Below are 25,342 nucleotides of genomic sequence, written 5' to 3' on the forward strand. Positions count from 1 at the left end.
TATCACAGATAACCATCGCTCACCAGTACTAGGTTACACACAGTATCTTTTAGACAGACTTCATAACAATATAAGGCTGGAAAGATTAAAGTGTGTGCAATGATGCCATTTTCATACACAGAAAGTGATGAGAAAGATAAAGAAGGGTGATGGTAATCATTCTAACAACAGACTGCAGAAGCTCTCTTGCGGTGATAAAATGCTGTTATCAAATGAGCTTATCAGGAAGACAAAATGCAAACCGCCAACATTTCACAACAACATCTTTGAGAAATAGCCACCAACTGAGAGAGGAGCAGCTACACTCTAAATGAAGTGTTCTGTTGAGATAATGTGTAGCAGAAAGGACATTATTTTTCATGTCTGTGTTCAACTGACACTGGGGTCTGTGGGCGAGGAAAAGAAAAGGCAGGTACCCATGAAAAAGACTGCCATTGGTAAGACTCAATCTACATGATTGAGCAGCAAAATAATGATAAAAAAAATTAGAAAATTACAATTGTTCTTTCTTCCATTTCAAAATGTGTTTAATAACAAATGAAAACAATAAAAAATCACAGATCACAGTCATGGTCACAGGTTAAACAGTGTGTTTTAATCACAGAAACAAAACAATTAAAATTGTCGGGACTTTTAGTTGTTTTTAGGTTTAACAACTGAAATTCACACACACACAGCATTAAACTGTGTACACATTTATAAAAACAGTACTTACAAAACAATACACTCAAGCACATCTATAACATTCTGTTGTGTTACGTATGCATTTGTTTACATATCCAGACTACAATTTTACAATTTAAAACCTTTGAACCTTTACGTGTCGTGGACGTGTTTACCCGCCTGAAAGCCAATGATTAACCTCAATAGAACCAAGATAAATCATACACTTGAGTAGATGTTGATAAGGTGTTTTTGTTGTACACTTTAAATTGAGCTTTTTTTTGTGTCAGGACAAAGCTTTGGGCACAGCTGGGATCATTACCAAGCAGGTCTCAGATCAAAAATCATGCTAGCAAAATCTTACAAATGTGGGTTTTTATTTCTCTTTGAAAGCTGGTATCAGAAGAAACTTACATAAACACAGTCTTAGCGAAGACAGTTAAGAGGAACAGTGTGTTTCTACTTTAATATACATCACAGACTATTTTGCAATAGCACGCAAATAAGAAATTAATATGGAAGTGCAACCAACATTTATCAAGGGAACTTTCTCGGTGGTCGGAAAAAGGATGTGAAATTTACTGGAATGGAATGTTCTCAGGCAGTGAGGGGTAATAGTTTACATAAAGTTTGAGCACATGATTTGCCTAAATAAGGATATAACCAAAGGGTTCTAAAAACCATGAAGAGCTTCTGAACAAGGACCAAAAAATGATAAGCCTGGTGATATTCCATGTTTTCATTCTTTTCTACAAATCCCATGATGAGACAAAAATGTCAATGAAGGGGCGCCCTTAGCTCAGTTGGTAGGGCGTCCCCCCCATGGGCCTCGGCCAGCAGCTGACCCGGGTTCAATTCCAGCCCGCGGTCGTTCTCTGCATGTCACTCCCCTCTCTGCCCCATTTCAACTGTCTCTACACTATCAATAAAGCATAAAAATGCCAATGCCAATAAAAAAATATGATCGATTATTAGGCTTGCTGTTGTTTATCTGCTGTGCCATAAGACCTCCATTGTTGTCCAGGGTTTGCCCCTGTTACAAACATGAGGTGTTTTCAATGGTTCAGTGATGTGTGCACAGCAAAGTCGGAGGTTAGACAGACAGGACAGAAAGGTCAAACAGTAGTGTTCTGATTCAGCTTTACAGAGCTTGTACTACATATAAGTTGAGTCTGAAACCTACAAAAATAAAAAGCACATGGCTACATCGGCTACATTTCCTTGGAAGAGACATACACGCGAACGCACACACACGCACAAACACGCACACGCACACACACACACACACACACACACACACACACACACACACACACACACATATATACCTCTCTGCCCCTATCCTATGAATATGATTCAACATTTTCCTAATAACGCTGACATAATATGAGAAGAGGAAATGGGAAGAAGAAGGGCCACCCCCGCCAAGCTGCCAGAGGCTAAAGTTACAGCGTGGGCTAAACAATGACCTTATTAAATATGGTTTCTCCACCAACAACCAACGCATATCATATCATATACAACTCAAATATCAGGTTAGTTTTTGAAGACAAGAGACAAGACAAGAGTTTTTAAGGTCACAGGACCAGAAGGAGACCCAGGTGTCCAAGACTGATTTAGAATCAGTGACGACCAGTAAGATCTTTGATTAGATTTAGACCCTGATTAAGTGTGAGCTTAGTAAGCTAAGGTGAAATAAGCACTTTCAGTTCCTCTGATAAATTTGAGTAATACAAGTGATTCCTGGTTACATACACAGTTTGTTTGCCAAAGGAAAACTACAACGACAGACCGGAGTTCAGCAAACAGGGTGTGTTGATTTGAGAGGTTGTTGTGAGTAAGTTTGCATATTTCCATCACATGCAGTGTCTCCTGAATAGAGGGTGCGAGAGAATGGGAGAAGGCGTTTAGATATTTCATCATTACTGGTTGACTACCAGTACACACAGGTATAAGAACAGAGTGGTGAAAATAATAATCTTAATTGTTTGCTTGAAACATTATAATTACCTCAGGCCTGGCAGTCTTGGCTTTTCTCATCCATCTCCTGATTAACACCTGCAAAAAGATTGAATATGAAAGCCTGAGTTCATTCTTACAGAGAACATTTGAGAACAGTAATACAACTCGAGAAAAAAGTTTTATAAACAGAAAAATAACAGGTTTTATTCATTTTTTTTGACATGGTGAGTGAAACTATTGTAATCTAGACTTACCGTCCTCAATAAATGAGTCGCCTGTAGGAACCCTGTCATGGTCACCTGGAAAAAATAAAACATTTCACTGCGGGTTACAATGGGTGGGTGTAAACCACAACATATTTAGCAGGTTCACAGTATGCAAGCATAGACAGATTCGAGGTGTTAAGTGTCCGAAACAAAAGTCAGGTTATATTATGATGGAGAAAATGGTGATTAGTAAGAAAGCCCTGTTTCCCCTCAAGTCATTGAAAAAAAACTTTAGATATTTTGTCACCAAAACAGGGCAGGGATAGTGAAGTCTTCTGATCAGCGGTGAGCGTGTGCTCCAACTTCAACAGAGTTGAAAAGTACATGCTCGAACAGGCTTGGAATGCAATGAGAAGCCTGACTATGGTGAGAGAGTTTGGTTTCATGTTGCCTTGAAATGTGTAGTCCACCAATGTTTTTTAATATTTTCTTAATTTGTAATCATTTTAGCCAACTGAATCATTTAACACCAGTCATTTATCTTTCAGCAGGACTGGAGTAGAGGTTTGGGTGGCTAAAACAAGCAGATAGATGGAAACATGAATGGATATAACCTCAAAATAAACCCATATGCCTTTCCTTTCGAGTTTGAAAAAGAACAATAGTAGAAATAATATGTCCAATGAACAACATACCCATAAGGGGTGCTGTAGAGGGCCTCCGGGCCTCTGTAAAGGAAATGAATGAGTGGATGAGGATGACACAACACTTAATAACAACACTTCTTAACCCAACCTTAGAAGCGTGTACTTTCCCACATGGCTGCCTGCCAGGTGTATTTCAGGTTCTTCCACCTCTAACTGTTGCATAGTTAACCGTATCTATTGAATGCATACTTCCTTTTAGCTCTTTGTGTGTGAAGCAAACAACCCCAAATGAAATCCCAGGCAACATTTGAGAACAGTTTGAAATATAATTTCAGTTCCCAATCAAATATCACAGTAATAGTGGTATAGTATTCATCTAATTGTATATTCTAAAGGTAATGCTTCAGGTCATTGGATAGGTTATTTCAGATGCCTCCTCCCATCGAAAGGCTTTTGTCTTTTACCAGGGTTGAAGTATGTCCTAAAACAAGTGCGTGTATATATATATAAATATATATATATATATATATATATATATATATATATATATATATATATATATATACCATTGTTTTTGGTATAATATTTCCTTAATATTCATGTATTGACCAAAAGCCACAAGGGGCCTGTGTGGCTACTCACTTTGCGATCGTCTTCTGTGAACCCAGAGCAGCACCAACAGCAACCCAACGATCAGCGAGCCGATGACCACCACAGGAGCCACTATTTTAGAGGCAGGACCCAGAGCTTCTCCTTTATTCTCTATATAAAAAAAATTAAGAATAAAGGTTCAAGGCCTTAATACTTTCATGAATAAACATAGTGAAGATGTGAAGTGATTGTTAAAATATACAGGTATACAGGCACTAAATACAGTACTTAGCAATATACATTCCCTTTCTCTTTTGACTCCCAGTGGTCTTAACAATTTGGAGTGGGAACAGAACTAGGTAACACACTAAGCATAGTTAATGCTTAACCAAGAATGAACTAACCATTAATAACTAAGCATTAACAGGTAGTCAATGCTTAATAAGCATTTACTTCACATTAACTAACAGTTAATAGTATGAACTAAGCATGACCTACCAGTTAATAAATGTACCCTTATTGTAAAGTGTTACCCACAACTAAATAAAGTAGACAGTGAACAGGAAGCAATATTGCAGGCAGGCAGCACTTGGATTGCAACAGTGTAACAGCTGAGAGAACAGCTGATAATAAATGACCTTTTACTGTTGGACAGCGCTTTGAGAACCTAAATAACAGCTAAGCTAGGGCTGGCTGGAAGTTGACAAGTGAACCTGTTGATGAGTGTTAAACTCAATGAAAATGAATAGTCGGTCAGAGAATGTAGTTCGACAACATGAGCAGAACTAGCCATTCTTATCAGTCTCTGGCCCACATGCATAGTTTCCTAGAGATAACAGGTCAGATATAGAGACATGTTGCAGCCCCTTGCTATTCATAGAATTGTGCTTTTCTTTAAAATGTTGTGGACACATGCACGAAACCTCTGACTTAAAAAAAAAACATTACAGAGAAGCTCAAGTTGAGAAATCGTGAACAAGTTGTGTATGTTACAATCGTGACATCACGTTTTACTTCAAAATTCGGGTGAAGTATGACCCAACGTGTAGCTTTGGCTTAAACCTCTGTATGACATTTCATTGTGTGACGCAGGATGGAGCAAAGACAACGACTAAAAGGCATCTAGACACATACCTCCAGTTGCTGGTACGTCCGGTACTTCAAATGTGAATTCCCTCTCTTTGCTTCCAGAGGCGTTGAACACTTTGCACTTATACTTGGGGAAAATGGACCCTGGCAGCAAAGTCAGCTCGCTGGAGAGGTCAAACAGACCACTTTCTCTTTGGTTCACGTCCATTTTAGAGCTCTTTGTCCAGTCCTTGTCGTGCTCATCAAACCAGCGAATTTGGCCCTTTGGGTAGCCACCTTTAGAGGTACAAATCAGGGAACTCTGGGTACTTCCACTGAGGGTCTCAGGGACGGTGTGGACTGTTGGCATGCTGTATTTGGCTGCAGAGAGAAAACAGAAAGCAACCATGATCATTTAGCTGAACATAGCACCATGGCGTCAATCAAATGACACCAAATTATCACAAAATTATTAAGTGACCATGATAATTGGCCGTGGTCTATGGAGAACAATGTGTGGTAAGCCGGACAAATGATAAAGAAATTGGCACGCACAATAGGTTGTTCTGGCTGTGTGAATATTTGTCATAGTGAAACAGAAAGTAAGTAAAGACAAACACGTAAGCTGACAGGGGGAATGCCAATCTAAGAAAAAAAATTCCCTGGTTTCGTAAAAAAGATCCTCATTCCATCAAGCCCACAGTTAATGAATAAGCCCACAGTGTGGGCTTATTCATGCTTATAGATTTGGAATGAGCTAGTAGGGGATAAGTTTGAAGAGACATTTTGAAGTCACAATGCTCAATTTTCTGTGCCAAAATGATTGTTAAAATATTTTCAATGGTCCACCAAGGCCGAGGATTCTCACCTGTGACTTTAAAGCTGATGCTTTTTTCGTCATTCCCACTGTCTGTCATCACCATGCATGTGTACACTCCCTCATCCTCTACAGCTGTGTTGCTGATGAAAAGGGATACGTTCAAGTTCGTGTCGTTCCAGGAAGGCTCAGCGAACGAATAGCCTGGAAGAGGCTTTACTTTGTCTTCGTTAAAAACCAGTAAGGTCTTCGGCCCTTTCTTCCAAGTGACCACTAGGATTTTTGGGTCTTGTACGTCCGACCCGGCTCGGACCACACACTCCACCAGTGACTTCAAGCCATACTGTCCCACTTGTCCAGTCGTGCATTCCACAGAAATAAAAGCTGCAGAAGAAGAAACATGTTTGTGTTTTAAAGGAATGAGTGAAGACACCTCACACTTAATCATATTCGCAGATCACGATGGAACTTATGATTTACCACGTACTATTTACTACTTACTATTCTTCGAAATTCCTGCAGTTATACAGATGACGCTGAAGATAAAGAGGATATCAATGGAGGCCATGTTCATGTACCTGAAATGACAGTCAATACAACAATGTGGGAATCAGTTTAAATGTAACAAACACATTGTGTTTTTGGGCTGATGGTGGATGTATTTCTGTGAATCAACCCGCAGGGTGATAAGGGCCAGTCAGGTTCTCTCGGTATTTCTGTGGTCAGATGTTACTTTTTGAACATTTTCTTTTATTTTCTATAGCACAATGCAATTTCTGGGCACATCACCATAAAATCTAACCACCAAAGTTATATTGTGACAGACATGGTCACTGCTTTATCATGAGACGTACATATGTCTGTTGTACCTTAATGTCAATTTAAAATTTGGTATTGGTTCCATACCCATCTAAAAGACTTAGCTGATATTCCAACCTTAAGAAAGTTAATAGTGCAGGCCAGTTTACAACTGTCTTTGGATTGTAAAAGTGGTTTTACAAACACAACACTCATATTAAAGACTACAGAAACTGCCCTAAAAGATGCCTGAGTGTGGCGCCATCCGTCTGCATGAAAGGCCACCATCTGTTGTGGACGATGACAGACGCTGGTAATTACAGGATAATCTCGTTTTGGCCTTTGCCCTGGCACGATCAGATTTTTGCTTTCAGAATTGTCTACGTGTTGAAGAGAGTACGAAACAAGAAAACACATAGAAGCAAGATATGAATGAAATGGGTCGGTGTAACTTTAGGGAGGTATGTTTGCCTAGAAAATTACCTCAATGATAAGAAAACACGGGTGTGCCACGAGTCGCACGCTTGACGTACATAGTCAGAGAAGGTGAAAAGCAGATTTAGCTAAATCAAATGTGGTCAATCGTGGCAGCAATGTTAGTGTGCCACAAGATTTCCAAGCTTAGACAACCGAAATCGTCACGGTAAATGAGGGTCACCCCTCAATGATCTCTTGAGGATGAATAAAGGTAAATTAAATGAATGATTGAAACAGTGAAAACACCCCCTGCTGCGGTGCTGCAAGGTCTCCCAGACACAAACTCCACTAAAACCATAAAAAATTATTCAATAAAACATTGACCATAATCGGGAAAGAGATAGAGGAGCTCTTTCACACAGCAGAGTTAGTATAATAATTAACGTAGTCATGAGTCAACTGATTTGTACACCAACTTGGCTTAACCCTGTACTGTCTGCCCGCATGAAAGACTTATTCACAGAATGATGAAACAACATAAAACATGTATAATTATCCACCAGAAGGCCTACTGAACCAACAACATTCCAATGACTGTTTGTTTGGCTAGAGACCTCTTAGAAAATAAATATAATGCTTTCAATAAGGTGGATTCTAGTTGTCTTTGCGCTGACAGTCAAACCCTTCTGATCTCTCTGCTCGTTTCATTTCTTTATACCCTCTTGGATAACATTCTCAAATAGCGATGTCTACCTTCACATACCGGTTTTCACTTTAGTTTTTTTTTCGGTAACTTGACTTCATGGTTCCTCCCAGGTAAAAACCATGTTGATAAGACATGAACAAAGAACAGACTCCGATGGCCATATTAACTTGCATTTTCTTTTCTTTTCTTTACGACCAGGCAGTTTTCCCAGAATTTATTCACTGTTCCATGTGCAGATAAACACACCTCCACCACACATTCTATTGGGGCAGAAGTGATCATTGAGAGGGATTATTTTTGTGTGACTATAATTAATTTTTTCATTAAAATGTTGCACATTAAACAATCAGTGAAGTACATACAAATAAAAGCAAATCATTCTAACATCTACCTTTGCAAAACCTTATTATGAAAAAGTGAAACAAAAGTATCAGACAGTATTTCTCAGACTAAAGAGAAATAATCTGTAGCACACAGGAGTCTCATGATACTTTTAAAACGGTCAAATACAGTTTCTACCCAGTCACATTCCATTACAAAGACTGCAGCTGTGCCAACGGGAAATGCAATCTCGAAAGGAGCATTTCTGGTAAGCCATTTTTTCGATTGGTAAATCCATGTATAGTTGCTTCACCAGCAGTGACTGAGCTAGAAATCATGAGAGATTTAATCAGGCCCCTGATCACTTTTGGGCCCTAGGTATGTAGACATTGAGAGAAATGTATAGCATATAGGCAAATTGCACCAAGTTAAACGTTTAATTGAGAATGCAAAAAGAGGCATGTATTCAAATCAAATGGTTAACAGCCTCGAAATGGCTTCGTTGTTTTTCTTGTTTGTTTTTGTTTACACAACTGTCTCATTTTGTTCCCTGCGGTCTAACATAAGGCCAAGACTACTTCCGAAACCTGTTTGACCGGCTGTAACGTCTAACTTTTAAAGTGTTTGTATTTTATTAGAACTTGACTTGTAACATTACCCCGTACATCAAGGAGTCATACAGAAAGAGAAAGTCCACTGAATAGATGTTTATACCCCTTCAGGAGGTGCCAAAACTAAGACAATACAATCTATATCAAAGAGCTCAGCTGTGGAAGAAATTAGTGATAACCTCCTCACCTTTCAATTGTCTGGGTCCTGCTCACTCTGGCTCTCTGCTCCTACAATGAAATCCTGGTTTGCTTATGTTTTTTTTGTCTGCATTTTGTGCAGGAACTATATTTCCAAAGTCACTTGTTGCTCCCCTCCAATGCCTTTTTTGTAAATAGTTATACAACAAAGGTATAAGATAATATTTCATTGTATTTTGACCTTAGACTCACATGTGTGATCTCCTGTATTTCCCCTGACCTTTGATAAGGTTCATGACCGCGTTAATGAGTCAACCTGTTAAGTCCTGAACTGGTATCCTTTAGGGCACGAAAACAGCAAACTTTGATTTATCACTTGAATTGGTCACCAAAACCAGTCCCCTGTAAGCAACTCTTATATTACTAAGCTGCACAAATATGAAGTTCAAATATAAGCTACATTCCAAAAAAATCAGTCACAAAATGAAAGAAGTTCACAAAAAACAAGTATCTCTCTCACACAAGAGCTTTCCCAATACAATAATCAAGCCACTGCAGCTGTGTAGTGGCGGATGCATGTCCAGATCACTTGGACACGGTGTACAAAACATCTGCACTCAGACTACAACCCCCTCATTTAATGCACTGAGCTCTGATTGCGACACATAGAACACATAACCTACCGCACATCCTGCATATTCCCCAACTGAGACTAATACAGCTCAATCCATCCTGAAATTATGGAAGCACACTGTTGTGTTAGCACCTGATGGCTGTGGTTTTTCACTTTTGTTTTCTTATGCATTGTTCTCCATTTTATGAGCACTGATAACACGAACCCAGGGGCCTGGCCTGTCTGTGCAATTCCTGTTTGGATACCAGCGGTGTGTTAGCCTGGACATCCAGACCTGCCGCTGGCAAATTAAATTGGCTGCGCCTTTTGGTCTGGACACTCTCCATTTAAACTCATTAAATGGAGAGTCGTGAAATCCTGAGCTACCAATCAAATCGTTCTTTCTGATATGGGCGGGCCAGAGCCCTATATGGCAAGCCGATTTAAGATAAACTGGATATGTGTTGTAGATATCTGTAATTCAGTTTCGCCTAGTCAAAAAGAACATTTCGGATATCCGCAACTACATTCCTCCTATCCCCAACTATCATTTCGGATATCCACAAAGACATTCTGCCTAGGAGAAATGACGTCACTTTTGCCATTCATGTCAATGGGGTTTCTCATTACAGATATCTACAATTCAGTTGCGGATATCCACTCTGTGAATTACGGATATCTGCAACTGAATTGTAGATATCTATAATTCCAGTTATAGATATCTACAATTTGATTCTGACTAGTCGCAATTCCAGTTCAAGATATCTTTAATTCACCCCAATTCAAGATATCTACATATCCCTTTTAAGATATCTTAAATTAAGTTTTGACTAGGCAAAATGACACTGGATATCTCTAACTGGAGTTATGACTAGTCAAAATGACGTTGTAGATATCTCAAACTGGAGAAAGGGATAGTCATAATTTAATTGTAAATATCTATTATAAAGTTATAGATATATTGAAATGAGTTTTAATTACAGAAATCTAAAAGTGTAGATATCTGTAACTTTCATTCCGCCTAGTCAAAATGTAATTACAGATATCTTGAATTAGAGTTTTGACCAGGCGAAATGAGGGCAGCCGGAATTGTCATTTATCATCTAAATTTGACTATCCGGAATTACATGGTAGATATCAACGACTGGAATTACAGATATCTACATTTCAGTTGCAGATATCCGCAACTGAATTGTAGATAGGCCTATCTGTAATGAGAAACCCCATAGACATGAATGGCAAAAGTGAAGTTGTTTCTCCTAGGCGAAATGTCTTTGTGGATATCCGTAATGATAGTAGTGGATAGGAGGAATGTAGTTGCGGATATGCGAAATGTTCTTTTTGACTAGGCGAAACTGAATAACAGATATCTGAAACACATAACCAGTCTAGTGAATTTATGTCAAATTGGCTCGCAATACTTAATGACGTTTGAGATTTCTTTAACTTTCATTCTGCCTAGTCAAAACTGAATTACAGATATCCGCAATTGTCATTTAAGATGTGTGACGAGTTGAATGTCGCTTTCAGTGACGTCATTGCAGAAATCTAAATTACAGATATCTCTATCTGTCGTTTCGACTATAGTCACAACTACGTTACAGATATCTTGAAGGAACATTCCAACTATTCAAAATGTAGTTACAACTAGTCAGAAAGAAGTTGTTGATATCTACAATGTTAATTCCGGATAGTCAAACTTAGTTGATAAATGACAATTCCGCCTGCCATAGGAATGTTCTATTTTGCCAACCGACCACGCCAAAAGTTTAAGTTTAATTTAACAGTTAACCCCGCTGTTCGCTAAACGAACGCGGCTTAATACGTCACCTTGTTCATTGCACTGATTGGTTGTAGTGCTATCCAACTGCGTGCATTGGCATTTGAAATACACGAGTAGGAGCCGCCCCTTGAGTTGGGAAGGTATATTGATCGTGGCCAGACCCTCTATCGTTCTAGACATGGGTCTGGATTTCCAGGCTAGCGGTGTGTACATTTTTCATTCAAATGACAGAATTGATGAGGGAAAGAAAAACACCTATGAATTGATTTTGGTCTTATTCAATTATTTATTTTATTTAGCTATTTGTTGTTACTCATGAGCCAAAATATATGACCAATGTATTTGTGCTAAACTCAAATCATATTAGGATTAGGGTTGGTAAATTGAACTGACTGATATGCTAGTTGATGGCCCCCAGCCAGACCTTTTTTGGACCCCTTGAATCTGAAATGAGAGGTGGTGGAACGCAGCCTTTTTGGATCTTAGAATAAAGTCTCTACTTTTACTTTTTGTTTCCCACTCTAACCCCAGTACCACTATGTGTCCATCATTTTAATTCATACAGTAAGGCTGGAAATACATATAAAGACCCACTAGCTAGTTTAATCATCGCCTTCAAAAAAGTACTTTATTCCAACTGACGTCAACACAGTAAAGGCAAGTGTGTAAGAATTCCTCCTAAATGCCAAATTTCCCACTTTCCCACCATACGCCTACTTGTGCACTGTATACTCTTTTATTTAACTGCCTTCCTTGTCATAAATATTGCAATTACAGTAGAAGGTCAGCCCAGATGAACAACCTCAGTTGTACTTACATGAATGGAGGGCAGACAATCACATAAATCAGGGGCTGAGCATATGATGTATGATTCATTTCCCCTCTTTCCATAATATGTTAACAGCAATATACTGTAGCCTATATTTCTGATGTACTGTAGTTGTGTCGCATCATTGTGTGTGTGTGTGTGTGTGTGTGTGTGTGTGTGTGTGCAGGTCTGCTATGCAAACTACACCTTTGTTTATGTACACTAGTTGTGGCATAATGAGGGTTTTTAAATACACTGCCAAAAAAAAATTGTACAGGGTTTAGTAGGCTACTGCACAGTCACCTCCTTGCAATATAACACATATCAACACAATCTGTGGTAATAATTTCAGGACAAACAGTTCCTCAAACTTATTTTCAGTTCTAGTTCATCTTAACGTCCAAGTTAATTTGCCTGGGGGGAAGGGGTGGTCATAATCCTACCACCAACACTGTAAAACGACGCAATGGAAAATAAACAAGTTGAACTAGCCTATATTTGGAGTGAGGCTGATCACACGAGGGCACATCGAGAGGATTCTTTTTCTCATGGCCGTATACAACACGTCATTTCAGTAACCTAACATTAAAGCGTACACATTCAAACGAAATAGATTGCGTACGTTCATTTCTTTATACGGCTATTACGCATGCACTTCCTCCTTGTCTGTGTTCTCTGCCTTACTAACTATACTATACTGTAAATGGCCTACATATTAGACAATGCCGGTTTATAACAATAATAAAATGTCAAAACTCACGGTACACGCTCCTCTACACTGAGCCCACGACGTCTCTCTGTGAACGAACTGTTTTTATCTGATAAAATAAAGAGTCGCCACGCCGATCCCCTCCTCGTTCCTTTTTTGCTTTCACTTTCATTATGAGTTGGTTGGCAACAGTTCAACAGTTGGTTGTAGCAGCAAGAGCGCACACACTGGACAAGAACATCACTGTGTAGGCTGTGTAGTTCTTGTTGAACCCCCTCCCCCCCCCCACACACACACACAGCCTACACAACCCTTACTTTACTCTTGCTGTTCGCATGGGATTAGTTGTCATTTTAAAATGTGACATGCAATGATTCAGTTCAGACATTATTGATTTACACATTTATTCAAATACGAAACAATAAACCATAAAACACAACAAATAGGCATCTTTCACATGCAAAGAGTGTGTGTGCTGGAGAGGTCAGACACCTGTGGGGGGGCTTATAAGGAAACCTCACCAGGTCATTAAAACATTTTTATTCGTTTGACTTCAATAATTTGAAGTTGTTGACAATAACACAAATTAGTCTTTAAATTAGCAGTCGACCAATATGGGTTTTTAGCCGATGCCGAGAGATCAAGTTGGCCGATATCTAATAATGCCGATATCACGTTGTTTTGTTTTTGCATCAGATAAAATAAATAACAAACGAGAAACAATATGTAGAAAGTATCTGAAAATCAAATATATGCATTGTCCATTGCGCTTGGCCTTCCCTGGTGTTTGCTGTGTAAAATGTTGTCATAAGGACTTCTGTCTATAAAATAAAATACAAGGTAAATGAATGGATTTAATATTTAAACAAGCCCCATCACTGACAAGGCAGCGTCAAGGGCCAATGATCTCAAAATGCCATAAATCGGCCCCATTAATCGACTGGCTTTTAAATCGATCTGCCTCTTCATAAAATACATAACCATATCAACGTTAGAACACATGCTGTGACCTTTCCGTGTGTTTATTAGGCCATTCAAAGATAACTTCCTTATGCTCTTTCGATTAAGTTGATAGGGGATAACATCCAGTCCTCATTGTGCATAGAAATGTACTACAAGTGTATGAGGCAACAAGAGTCCAGGTTAGTCAAATCAAGTGGACATATCTTCCAAAGTCACAGGCTAATCTTTTTAGTATTTTGTATCTGTGTTTTGCCAGACAGTGCTGCCCTCTTGAACTGTTGATGAATGATGAGAGAATGGATACACCGGTGTTATTCTAAGTCAGATAACACAAAAACAGCAAATGCAACCCATGGTCAAAATTGATTTTTAATGTTCATTTCCACTTGTGCCATTTCTTGAATTCAAATTTCTGCATTGACTTACATCCAGTGACAGGAATTGACATAGGATGCACACAGACATGTCTTGCATCATAACACACGATAAAAAGAGTGAGACCCCACAAGACAGAAAGCGGTTCTGAATTTTGGTTTAAATAATGTGATGTGAAATGTACAAAGAGACTGTTCCAGTGAGCAGGAGAACATTAACAGATGATAGGGGGTTAAAACATAAGGATGTGCTGTCATAAGGTCACTTGTCAAATCTACGATGGGTTTACAAGAAAACACGTGTCAGGACCAACAACATTCCATTGACTCAAAATGGAAAAACTAGGTTTTGGTGATACTGGTTGATGCAATTAGGGAAACCCAACCTTGTTTGATGTTGTAGCCTAACACACAAACAGGCACACTTTATTTAAGAGTTTAATTTACCTAGAAAAACATGGGGCAAAACCGGCACTGGGGTTACAATAATCTAAGTTTAGTGACTACAATATAAAAAAGGTTTATTCCAATTCTGTTACCTGACACGGGACTGACAGTAATCGTCTGAAGACATAGGATGGTTGCATCCTTCAGATCATAGTGACAGTAATTCATGAGGCTCCTATTTGGCTCCTATGTGGATAATAATCATTTAATCAAGAATCATCTTCATGCAACAAGAATACTACTATTATTCCACAAAAAAGCAACTTACAAACAGGTTAAATAAAATAAAAAAAACCTTCACAGTTAAGTTTTCTTCTCACATTCATACATTACAGACCAGACGTGCATGCAAGATGGGTCAAAAACTGAACACAGTGCAAGAGTGACAGCATTCTTTCTTAGCTTGTGTTCTAGAAACTGTTTGTATAATTACCTAGAGCTCGTGCTGTCGCAATAAATTCAGGGGAGATTCACCGTCAGTTGATATGAGAAACGTGATCCTTGTACCCTTTCTGGCACGTCTAATGCATTGCAGGGGCCAAGGCAGACTTTGAACCATGTAATTAGAAATACATAAAGTGCTTCTGTCAAAACAAAACAAAAACGATAAAAACAGTACAAAACAGTTTTCAGAAAAGAGGTATCAAAACAATGCACTTGAGGATGTGGAGGAGAGTGGTGTCTGTTGAACATCAGATGGGATTCCTGCGGTACAGACAAATGGAGCCGGGTTCCTTGTTTGGAACAAATAGAAAAATTAAAGAGATGAGTTCTGAGATGATGAGCAGATGTAAAGAGGGGGCAGTTGGCTGGACTCAACCCAGGATGAGGCTGGACTTTCCCCCAGGCGGGTTCCTGCGGCCGGACGGTAGACCTGCAGCGGAGTCCTCCACTGGAGGGGCCTCCTCATGCTGAACTGGAGCTGCTTCAGGCTCAGGCGCACTGTATTCTGAACAAAGGCAGAACGACATGTGTTAAATCACATTATGAAAAAAACATAAACAAGGGATCAGTCGCTGGAATGTTGGCACATGAACAGATCACACACCTTGGATGCTTGCCAGGGTCAACTGCATCATTTCTTAACTGCTAGCTACAGCTGTTAAAATCTACCAGCACCAGTTTTCATTTCAGATGGTAAAATGGATGGTGGTAAACAATATTACTTTCTTAGCCAAGAGTACTTACAAATATTGACAGGTAGGCAACAGGGAGAACGTTAATGTGACAAGAAAAAAAAAGTTACTTACCATTTTCACGTACACAATTTTCTCCATCCTAAAAAAACCAAACATGAAATAAGTTGTAAGAATGTCATTAACCTTCACATATGACAAAAAAGAAGAAATGCTGTACTGCATCATTAGCTTTGAGTGGAAAACACAGGTGTAGTGAATGATAAAATATAGATACTACTTAAATGTAATTTAGTAATGACTTAATCTGGTATAATTGTTTATGTTGGCATCACATATCATTTTGTTAATATATATATCTCACTCGCAGTATTATTTTCGACACTTGGTGGCAGTCATTAGATATACAGCTTTGTGTTTGTAGGGTCATGGGTGAAGAGGGAGGGGGCACAGTTCTCGCCAGATCACTTATCTAGAGTAACCATAGTCTGGAGTGAAGCCCCACCAAACCCTACAGGTTATTGCTGCAGCTCGGAGCCAGCGGATATGAACAGCCAATAAGAGTATTCAGTCGGTTATGGATGCTGGGAATGGATGTGTTGAGTAGAGGTGGTTAAAAAAAATCGATTCATGTAAAAATCATGATTCATATCTCCTGAAATTTTATATCAATTCATAATTTGCAAAAACCCATTTAAATTTATATTTTTTTAATATGTATTCTGCAGCCGCCGGTAATGTTGACATGCCTTAAAAGGCACATGCATTTCAAGCTTCACATTAAAATAGACTTAAAATAAGATGGATAAGACATGGACTTCAATTTGCTTTCATGCAACTACTATTACAGGGTTTTTCCTGCATAGAGAAAGTTTTGGCGCGCGCCAAAGCGGATTTATCCAGCGCCAAAGGAAAATCAGGAGCGCCAAAATGATGAATATTGAGAATAAACATAGCTATTTAAAACCTCTCCAAATTCAGCCCAATTTAAGTCATCCTTCTTGAGGGGCTGGGCAATAACTTGCATTTCATTTTCGATTACTATTACGGCTTCCCTCAATCATGAAAACAAAATAATCGTTATTAAACTATCATTGTTCCGCACGCCGGGGCATGCAGGCTTGTAAATGCAGCAAACCCTTCTGGTATGCGCTCCGCTCGGCCCCTCCCTCACCTGACAGTTATATCGGCTGGTCCAGAGAGTACGAGGGAGATGTTACGCATTGCCGGGTGTTTTGAAAAACTTCTAGATGATGAGAATAAAGGTAAAACTAATTGTGTTGTCTGAAAACACTTCAGACTCACAACAAACTAAAATAATGTGCAAGATATGTCACGCGCGGACACGCGAGTAACGTGACATACGCGACCGCCAGAGAGAGAGAGAGAGACAGAGAGAGAAAAAAAGGCATATAGCCTAAACAACATCGGCACCTCTAAACATCCCGACCAATTTGTTTATTCACTTTAAAGCCCAGTTCAGACCAAAGATTCGCCTTGCAACTGCTTGCAACTGCAACTCCTTGCGACGAGACCGCCGAAACGTTCTAAAACTGGACCTTGCGATTTGACATGTTAAATCTTCTGCGACGCCTTGCAACGGCTTGCAACGCGCTGCGACGAGCAGTTCACACCGCTGCGATTTATCCCCTGCGACGTTCTAAAACCGTCTCGTCGCAAGCAGTTGCAAGGTGAATCTTTGGTCTGAACTGGGCTTAAGTCGAATCATAGTGGTCTATGACCAAGCAATCACTGAATAAAAAACACAGGAGGTTTAAAGCTCCTTGACTCCTGCCACCACAACTGTCAACACTACAATGCAACTGCCTATCCACCCTGCTCCTTGACATGAATAAATCATGCCCTTACATTTAATGCTATCAAAAGACGTGCCCTATCAACACCATTTACAACTGGTTATTTTTATTTTGACATATTTATTTTATTCAAATATTAAAAATATGTTTCACTTATTTAGCCTATTTCTATTCTCCCTGTTTTCAGTTCAATTAGGCCTTTGTTTAAAGTCCAAAGTCATGGTGTTATTAGAAAAAAACCTTGTTAAAAGTAAAATAAATGCATAATGTTCTTTAATCAATGATTAACTGTCTTTAATAATCGTGATAACACAATGTGATTACTCAAAATAATCATGATTATGATTTTTTCATAATCAAGCAGCCCTACCTTCTTGCAATTTCCATAGTTTAGATCAATTAGAAACAATTAAAGTATTAAATAGGTACGCATGGTCATTACCTGTATCTACAGGTTGTTTATTGTGATTTCATAAGCTCAGTGAGCTCCATGGTAACGCAGTGATTGACAGGCTGACTGAAATGCTCTTTATCTGGACAGAAACTGCCCTCTCCCAACCCCACACCCTCTTAAAATACACAAACCGTTTGCCTTTACTGTTGCACATAGTCGCGACCCCAAAAAAAGTCGGTCGCGTACTGACCCCCCAAAGGCCCATTCTGAGCCAGGAAAAACCCTGTATTAGCACACAATGAACTGAAGTGGATCCTGGAATCCTCCTTCAAACTGAATAGAGAAATATATATTTTTTTAAATCTGGAATGTTTTTGAATCTAAAATCGATCTCAACACAAAACCCTGGTGTTGAGATTTTGTGTTCAGCCCACCAACTGAACACAACTCTCACTGTATGCACTGGCTTATCATCCTCTACATTGCAAAGGTCAAAATCAAACCGCATATTGAAGGGAGGGCTTCTGGATTCTCAAATAAGAGTTCCCAGAGGCTGCTCCAAGAACTTCTGCACAAGAGCACTGAACTTGGAGTTGCACCGCTCAACATTTTGACCTTTGACCACAGAGGATGATTAGCCCGTGCATATAGTGAGTAATGAGATTGCCTTGGCATAGTTAGTGGCCGAAAAATCTTCAATGCGTCCCTTTCTGGTGTAACACCAGCATCCACAACCTACCTAATACTCTGAGGTTTGCTTTACATTAGCATCAAACTGCATTACAGTTTTCTGCCATTTCCTTTTTGAAGGCAATCGTTTTGCAGCTTTTTCCGGGCTGAAAGGGGTTTTAAATCTTTTCCCGACTTGTGTTGTGCTTCTACGATTCTAATTACATGTAGCACCAGAAGATACTCCAGACAACTCCTGCCCCCCTTTCATGGTTGGATGTTCATGTCAGCTGACTCTGCCCAGCATCATAGGGTTTGTGGGGCTTCACTCCCGTCTACCAGACCAGAGCAACATGTTACAACTTGCAGAATTGCACAACCTGGAACATTCATCTCTTTGAAAAACTACCTCACTAAACAACAAACTAAACTGCACATAGCTGGAAAATCTGGTCTATCGGCTCTGCGGAGATTACACCCTACCTGTATATTAATGGCAACTGGGAAAAAGGGGACATTGGAATAGTTGAAAAATTGCCATTAAAAAATGTATACACACAAGCTTCCTTTGTGAGCCATTAAGGGAAGAAGAAGTGAGTAAAAGGGTAGACGCATCAAAAAAATTGGAGTTGAGTTGCTTCCCTATATTTTGTCTGCCCTCAGGTTTCACTTCATTTTCCAGAAACAACTCATGACTTGAGGCGTGATCTTACTGTGGCGTCTGCGGAGTTGGTGCCGTTGTTCCCTCCTCTCCTCCGGGGGGCTGACGGCTCACCACATAGCACACCTGTGGGCTTCCCACCTGGAAGGAACAAGGAGACACAATGGCTCAGACAGAGACAGATAGGCCTCAACACAGGAGGAGGTGCAAAGAGGAAATCTGAAGAATTTACCAGCATTTTCTCAGCCAAATAAGTTTGACTTAAGGCTGCAGGATTTTTCCTGCATAGAGAAATTTTCGGCGCCCCCCAAAGAAGATTTACCGAGCGCCAAAGGAAAATCACCAGCGCCAAAATGATACAATTTGAGAATAAATATAGCTATTTAAAACCTCTCCAAATTCAGACCAATTTAAGTCATCCTTCTTGAGGGGCTAGGCAATAACTTGAATTTCAATTTCGATTACGGCTTCCCTCAATCATGAAAACAAAACAATCGTAATTAAACTATAATTTTTCCGCACGCCAGGGCATGCAGGCTTGTAAATGCAGCGACCCTTCTGCTGTGCGCTCCGCTCGGTCCCTCCCTCACCTGATAGTTAAGCTTTCGGAGAAGGAGGGAGATGTTGCGCATTGCCGGGTGTTTTGAAAAACTTTGGAGGACGGCAGTAAGTCAGCCTTTGGTCGAGAGGAAAGGTACAACTAATTGTGTTGTCTGAAAACACTTGCAAAATAATGTGCAAGATATTTCACACGCGGACACGCGAGTCACGTGACATACGCGACCGCCAGAGAGAGAGAGAAAAGGCATACGCGACCATGTCTGCACCTAAAAACATCTCGACCAATTAGTTTACTCACTTTAAGTCAAATTTTAGTGGTCTATGACCAAGCAATCAATGAATAAAAAAGACGTTTAAAGAGATCCTATTATACTACTTTTCTGGTCTTAATTTCTTGTTAAAAACTGCTATAGAGCAACCTGACACGAATCACATCACAAAAAACTATGTAGATTTTCGGGAAGCTCTTTCTCTTATTTTGGCGATCCAGCAGGCCCTGTAAACACTAGCACTTTGCAAACAACCTTGTTAAAAGTTAAATAAATGCATGATGTACTTAAATCAATGATTAACTGTCTTTAATAATCGTGATTACACAATGTCAATCAAAATAATCATGATTTTTTCATAATCGAGCAGCCCTACCTTCTTGCAATTTCCATGGTTTAGATCAATTAAAGTATTAAATAGGTAGGCCTAGTCATTATTAGTATTTTGACTTCATATCTACAGGTTCTTTATTGTGATTTTATCAGTCAGTGAGCTCCATGGTAACACAGTGATTGACAGGCTGACTGAAATGCTCTTTATCTGGACAGAAACTCCCCTCTCCCAACCCCACACCCCTCTTAAAATACACAAACATTTTGCCTTTACTGTTGCACATTGTCGCGACCACAAAAAAGTCGGTCCGCCTACTGACCCCCCAAAGCCCCATTCTGAGCCAGGAAAAACCCTGGGCTGTATGAATCATAGAGTGACCGCTCCGTTTTTTTTGCCCCATCTTCAAATTCTTATCTTTATATTTGAACATCTTTACTGTATATAATGATTTAAGATTATATTGTTATATCAATATTATAAAAACTAGAAAAAAAATAAGTGCAATTGTTTTGAGCTAAGGAGAGTGTAGGATCTGTAACAATAAAACTAATTAACTGGATAAGAAAACACCAACTCATTCAGGCGTTCGTTTATTGAAAGCTGCCAGTGAGCAGATTAGGTTCACAAAGGAGACTGATGAAGAGTTATGGTTCACTAAAGTCATCTTGGCCCATACTCTGGCCACCATGGATACTTGACAGCAATCCATCTGATAGTTGTTGAGCCATTTTAGCCGTAAACAAAGTGGTGGGACGAATGGCCGACAGTCCAACACTTAAACAATAGGGATCTTTCACCTAAAATAAGTGCAAAACATAATTCATAAAATTAATTATTTCAAGTACAAAAGTAGCAAGTCTTGACAGCAAACGTGTGAAAATAAGCACCATTAACATTTAAGCTTTTAGTCCATGGACATTGTGATGGTTTTTTTTCTCCACCAGATAAATCAGGAGAAATACATTTGTTATAACTAGCTACAACTGTCATCCTCATGAATTTTTCAGAAATGATATACGGCCAACTTGGGATCCTATTCCTCACTCATAACAGGGATTGGACTGCAGCAAAGGCACATTAAAATCCCACAAGAACAGCCCAGGAAATTGAAGTGCACTGACAAAACATCCTGATCTTATGACCTAAATAATGCAGAGCTTTTTTTGCTGTTTTGCTTTGCTTTCGTTTTTAATCCATGTATTCACAGGCTTTTTGTCGCTTCATGTCTCAGCGAGGGAAGGGAAGCCACTGTTATTTTTAAAGAAGGTGTTAAAGATATGAATTGGTTTGACAGTGGGACTTTTCATGATCTCTCAAGTTTTATGAAATTTGTAATAGAGTGGATTTAATGACCATGTGCAAAGGTTTGAGAAAAGTGAGAACACAAGATCAACATTTGTGGTATTTTGATCCTACACACCTGTCTGTCAACATTAATTTTTGGTATGCCAGAGCTTTGCCAACATTGAAGTGAATAGAAAATAAGTACATTTACTAAAGTTATGTTTTGGAGAACTGATATTTTACATTAGTTTTCCTTATTTCTAAACACATTTTACATTAAATACAAATTAAATGTAAGTTAACTACATGTAACTGTAGTTGATAGTTAAAAGAGCAGCTGTCCTATGTATGAAAATGTGTGGGTTTTGAACACTATGGGCATACAAATGTACTGCAGAGATGCACCCAATATGGCATCAGAAGTATTTCAAGGTTTGCCAGAAAGTCTCATGATGATGCATAGGGCTGCAACTAACGATTATTTTGATAATCGATTAATCTGTCGATTATTTTCTCGATTAATCGATTTGTGTTTTGGCCCGTAAAATGTCAGAAAATGGTGAAAAATGTTGATACATTTTCCAAAGCCCATGTTGACTTCCACAAATGTATTTTTATGTCCAAAACACAAAGATATTTCAGTTTACTGTCATAATAGGATTAAAGAAACCAGAATATATTCACATTTGAGAAGCTGAAATCAGAGAATTTTTTATTAAAAAATGACTTGAAACGATTAATCGATTATCAAAATAGTTGGCGATTATTTTAATAATCGATTTGTCGATTAATCGTTGCAGCTCTAATGATGCACCTAATTTCAGTCCAGGTATGAGTGACTTGAGACATCCTGTGTGACAGAAAGATTTTCCAATCGCTCGTGCCAGAACGGGTAGCCACAGCTACGTTAATATGCTGCACATGTTGGTGGAAAACGTCGAACAAGATTGTTAACTGACCATAAGGTTTTTTATTTTATTTTATTTTTTAAGATATTTTTTTGGCATTTTTATGCTTTATTGATAGTGTAGAGACAGAGTTGAAATGGGGCAGAGAGGGGAGTGACATGCAGAGAACGACCACGGGCTGGAATCAAACCCGGGTCCGCTGCTGGCCGAGGCCCATGGGGGGGACGCCCTACCAACTGAGCTAAGGGCGCCCCTAAGGTTTGTTTTCTACCTGGAAAATAGTGATATCAAAACAGTGAGAAAAAAACTCTACAAGGAAACTGCTTGTGCAAAAGTTGATCTGGTAAATGGAAAACAACTATTTGCATTAAATTATGCTTCAAAATGCTGTTAGGACAAAAGGTCTCTATCGCTGAATGTGAGAAGTAAAAAGAGGAAGAGGGAAATGTCAACATTCATTCAAGCTTCTACACAAAGGTACACAATAAACAGCTGTTACCACTGCGGTTTATATACAGGCCAATAATTTCAACCCTCTGAAACAGAGTTACATCTTTTCCAAAACCACAGCATATGTCTTCTGCCATGGTTGTTTAAGAAACAAGAAGCTATTAAATGCATAAGTTAGGGTTGAATAACTTGTTGCCAACTGAAAAATATTTATCACTGCAGTTGTTGACCGATGTAGCGCTCTTGCTTATTTGCCTAGTAAAATCCAGTTTGAGACTTTTTTTTTTGGGCCAGGCAGTGTATGTTGCAGTGAACTATCAAAATAAGGTGTTTATGAGTTATAGGCTTTCACACTAATGCAACAAATGTTGGTAGATGAGGTCCAGTGTACCTGGTGGGTTGTTCCTTCGATTAGCATAGGGATCCTCTGGCTCAGCGAAAACACTGGAGGCCATCTTGTCTTTCCGGACGGGAGCCTTATCCTCATCTGCACCGAAGGAAATGTTGGAGGCACCACCGGGAGGGCGCAAAACCCTGGAAAGAGAGAGATAGACAACAACATTACTGAAAGCTGGATTTTGCTGGCTGATATCTATCTGGAACATCTTCTCCCCATTTTAGCATTATAAAACAATACCCTGCATAAATGCTGTAGTGCAGACTACAGATGTACAGTATTAACCGATGAGAAATTATTGTTAAATGTCAATAATAAGCCATTTTATTTTGGCGGCATTTAACAATATGCTACCCTTTGGATAACATGCAACGACTTTCTATCAGGTAGATCGGTTTCAACCGTTTCAACTCATCATTGTGATAGAGTATCTCTGCAATCTCTGGGAAGCCAGGCTAGGGGGGATCCACATGAGATGAAAATGGTTCACACTCTACTCAAAGTTGAGGAAAGCTTAGATGAGCCTTTACTGATCCCCAGAGGAGGAATGCAGTTGTTGCAGCAGCAAAAGATCAGAAAATTAGTAGACAGAAGGAAAATGTTACATGTAGGCTACTGTTGCTCTCTAGATAAAGAAATCATTTGTATTTTCAGCGACAAGGATAATGTGTTGTGTAGGTATTTTTCTCAAACACATTTCAAAAGAATCCGACTAAATATTGAGAACATCACTCACTACAATAGAATACAACAGCACTACAAACTACAGCCTGCGAATTGACCACAGGGTAGGATTTATTGCAAGATGTTGTATTACACAGCACAATTGTTTCTTGGTGTGCCTAAAACACTTGCAATATAAAAGCATGTATTTTGGGATACGTTTTGTACTGTTCACACTGTTATGTATATCCATATTGATTATGTTTGCGTTGATCACCAACATTGAAAAGTAACACTAGATTGTGCTTACACATAAACTTAATCGTACATTTAAACAGGAATATGGCTGGAATATCAGTGGATATGGATTTATTTCGCTGCATCTCTATGATGAAAATGAAAAATACCCGCATGTGGCTAGGGTTATTTGCAGGTGTAGCCAACTGTAACATGGCCCTCCCCTCAACAAGGCCATATGGTGGGCAGACTAGAGGATGTCTTATTGTTCACTGATCATCTCGGAAACTGATTTGAAACCCACGGGGTGCCGCACCCAACTGGGAATGACAGATCTGGTCAATATCTTGTCGCCAAACAACATGCACGACAATAAACATGCACGCCAATGTAAAAAGGCCTGCAAAAAAACTGACGTTTGCTAGCGAGCCGCCTGGTATGTACTTGCTACTAGCTAAGCATCTTCTCTACAAAAGGGAGGCTGCACATGCTATTGCCGTTGCTAGCTAACGTTAAAATGGGAATGATCCACCCCAGCAGACAACACGGGAAGGTGTGGTACCTAGCACCGTCGTCCCGTGCTTAGTTGAAAGCATTTTCAAGCGGTTTGCCAACAATTACGGGTAGGCGTCAGAACAACATCAATGTCTTAAATGACAAGTGAACATATGTCGCGTTAACGTCTGGACTTGTTGGCTTCATGGAGGCTAACGGGGTTACGATGCTGTCTGAGCGACGCCTTTTTCCTTTTTCTTGTTTTTACCTTGAACTGTTTTTAGAGCCGGGGTCCATCCCTTGATAGATGTTGGTCGTCGTCATTTGTGCACAATAAATGCCGTCAACTATTTATGAATCTGCCAGGATACACGCGAATTACAATTTCATTAGCAGTACTTCACCGCCTCATCATTGTCTACCCG

The 25,342-nt window shown here is 39.4% G+C and overlaps 2 protein-coding genes across 2 annotated transcripts; both read right to left on the reverse strand.

Moving 5' to 3' along the window:
* Positions 1 to 573: 573 nt before the first annotated feature.
* LOC307251803 (programmed cell death 1 ligand 1) lies at positions 574 to 13,030 on the reverse strand. The gene is made up of 9 exons (XM_080029219.1): positions 12,910 to 13,030; positions 6,456 to 6,532; positions 6,006 to 6,338; positions 5,204 to 5,518; positions 4,121 to 4,240; positions 3,527 to 3,559; positions 2,880 to 2,924; positions 2,674 to 2,721; positions 574 to 2,535 (listed from the first exon to the last, which is right to left on the reverse strand). The coding sequence occupies exons 2-8, from the start codon at positions 6,526 to 6,528 to the stop codon at positions 2,675 to 2,677; spliced, it is 966 nt and encodes a 321-aa protein (XP_079885345.1). The 5' UTR covers positions 6,529 to 6,532; positions 12,910 to 13,030; the 3' UTR covers positions 574 to 2,535; position 2,674.
* Positions 13,031 to 14,172: 1,142 nt separating this feature from the next.
* On the reverse strand, positions 14,173 to 25,336 carry jpt1a (Jupiter microtubule associated homolog 1a). Its single transcript, XM_080029977.1, has 5 exons — positions 25,186 to 25,336; positions 23,517 to 23,659; positions 19,372 to 19,460; positions 15,893 to 15,920; positions 14,173 to 15,591 (listed from the first exon to the last, which is right to left on the reverse strand). Exons 1-5 carry the CDS (start codon positions 25,239 to 25,241, stop codon positions 15,458 to 15,460), a joined length of 450 nt encoding a protein of 149 aa, XP_079886103.1. The 5' UTR covers positions 25,242 to 25,336; the 3' UTR covers positions 14,173 to 15,457.
* Positions 25,337 to 25,342: the final 6 nt, after the last annotated feature.

Source organism: Ammodytes marinus, assembly GCF_949987685.1.
Source record: "Ammodytes marinus genome assembly, chromosome: 6".
Lineage (NCBI taxonomy): Eukaryota > Metazoa > Chordata > Actinopteri > Uranoscopiformes > Ammodytidae > Ammodytes > Ammodytes marinus.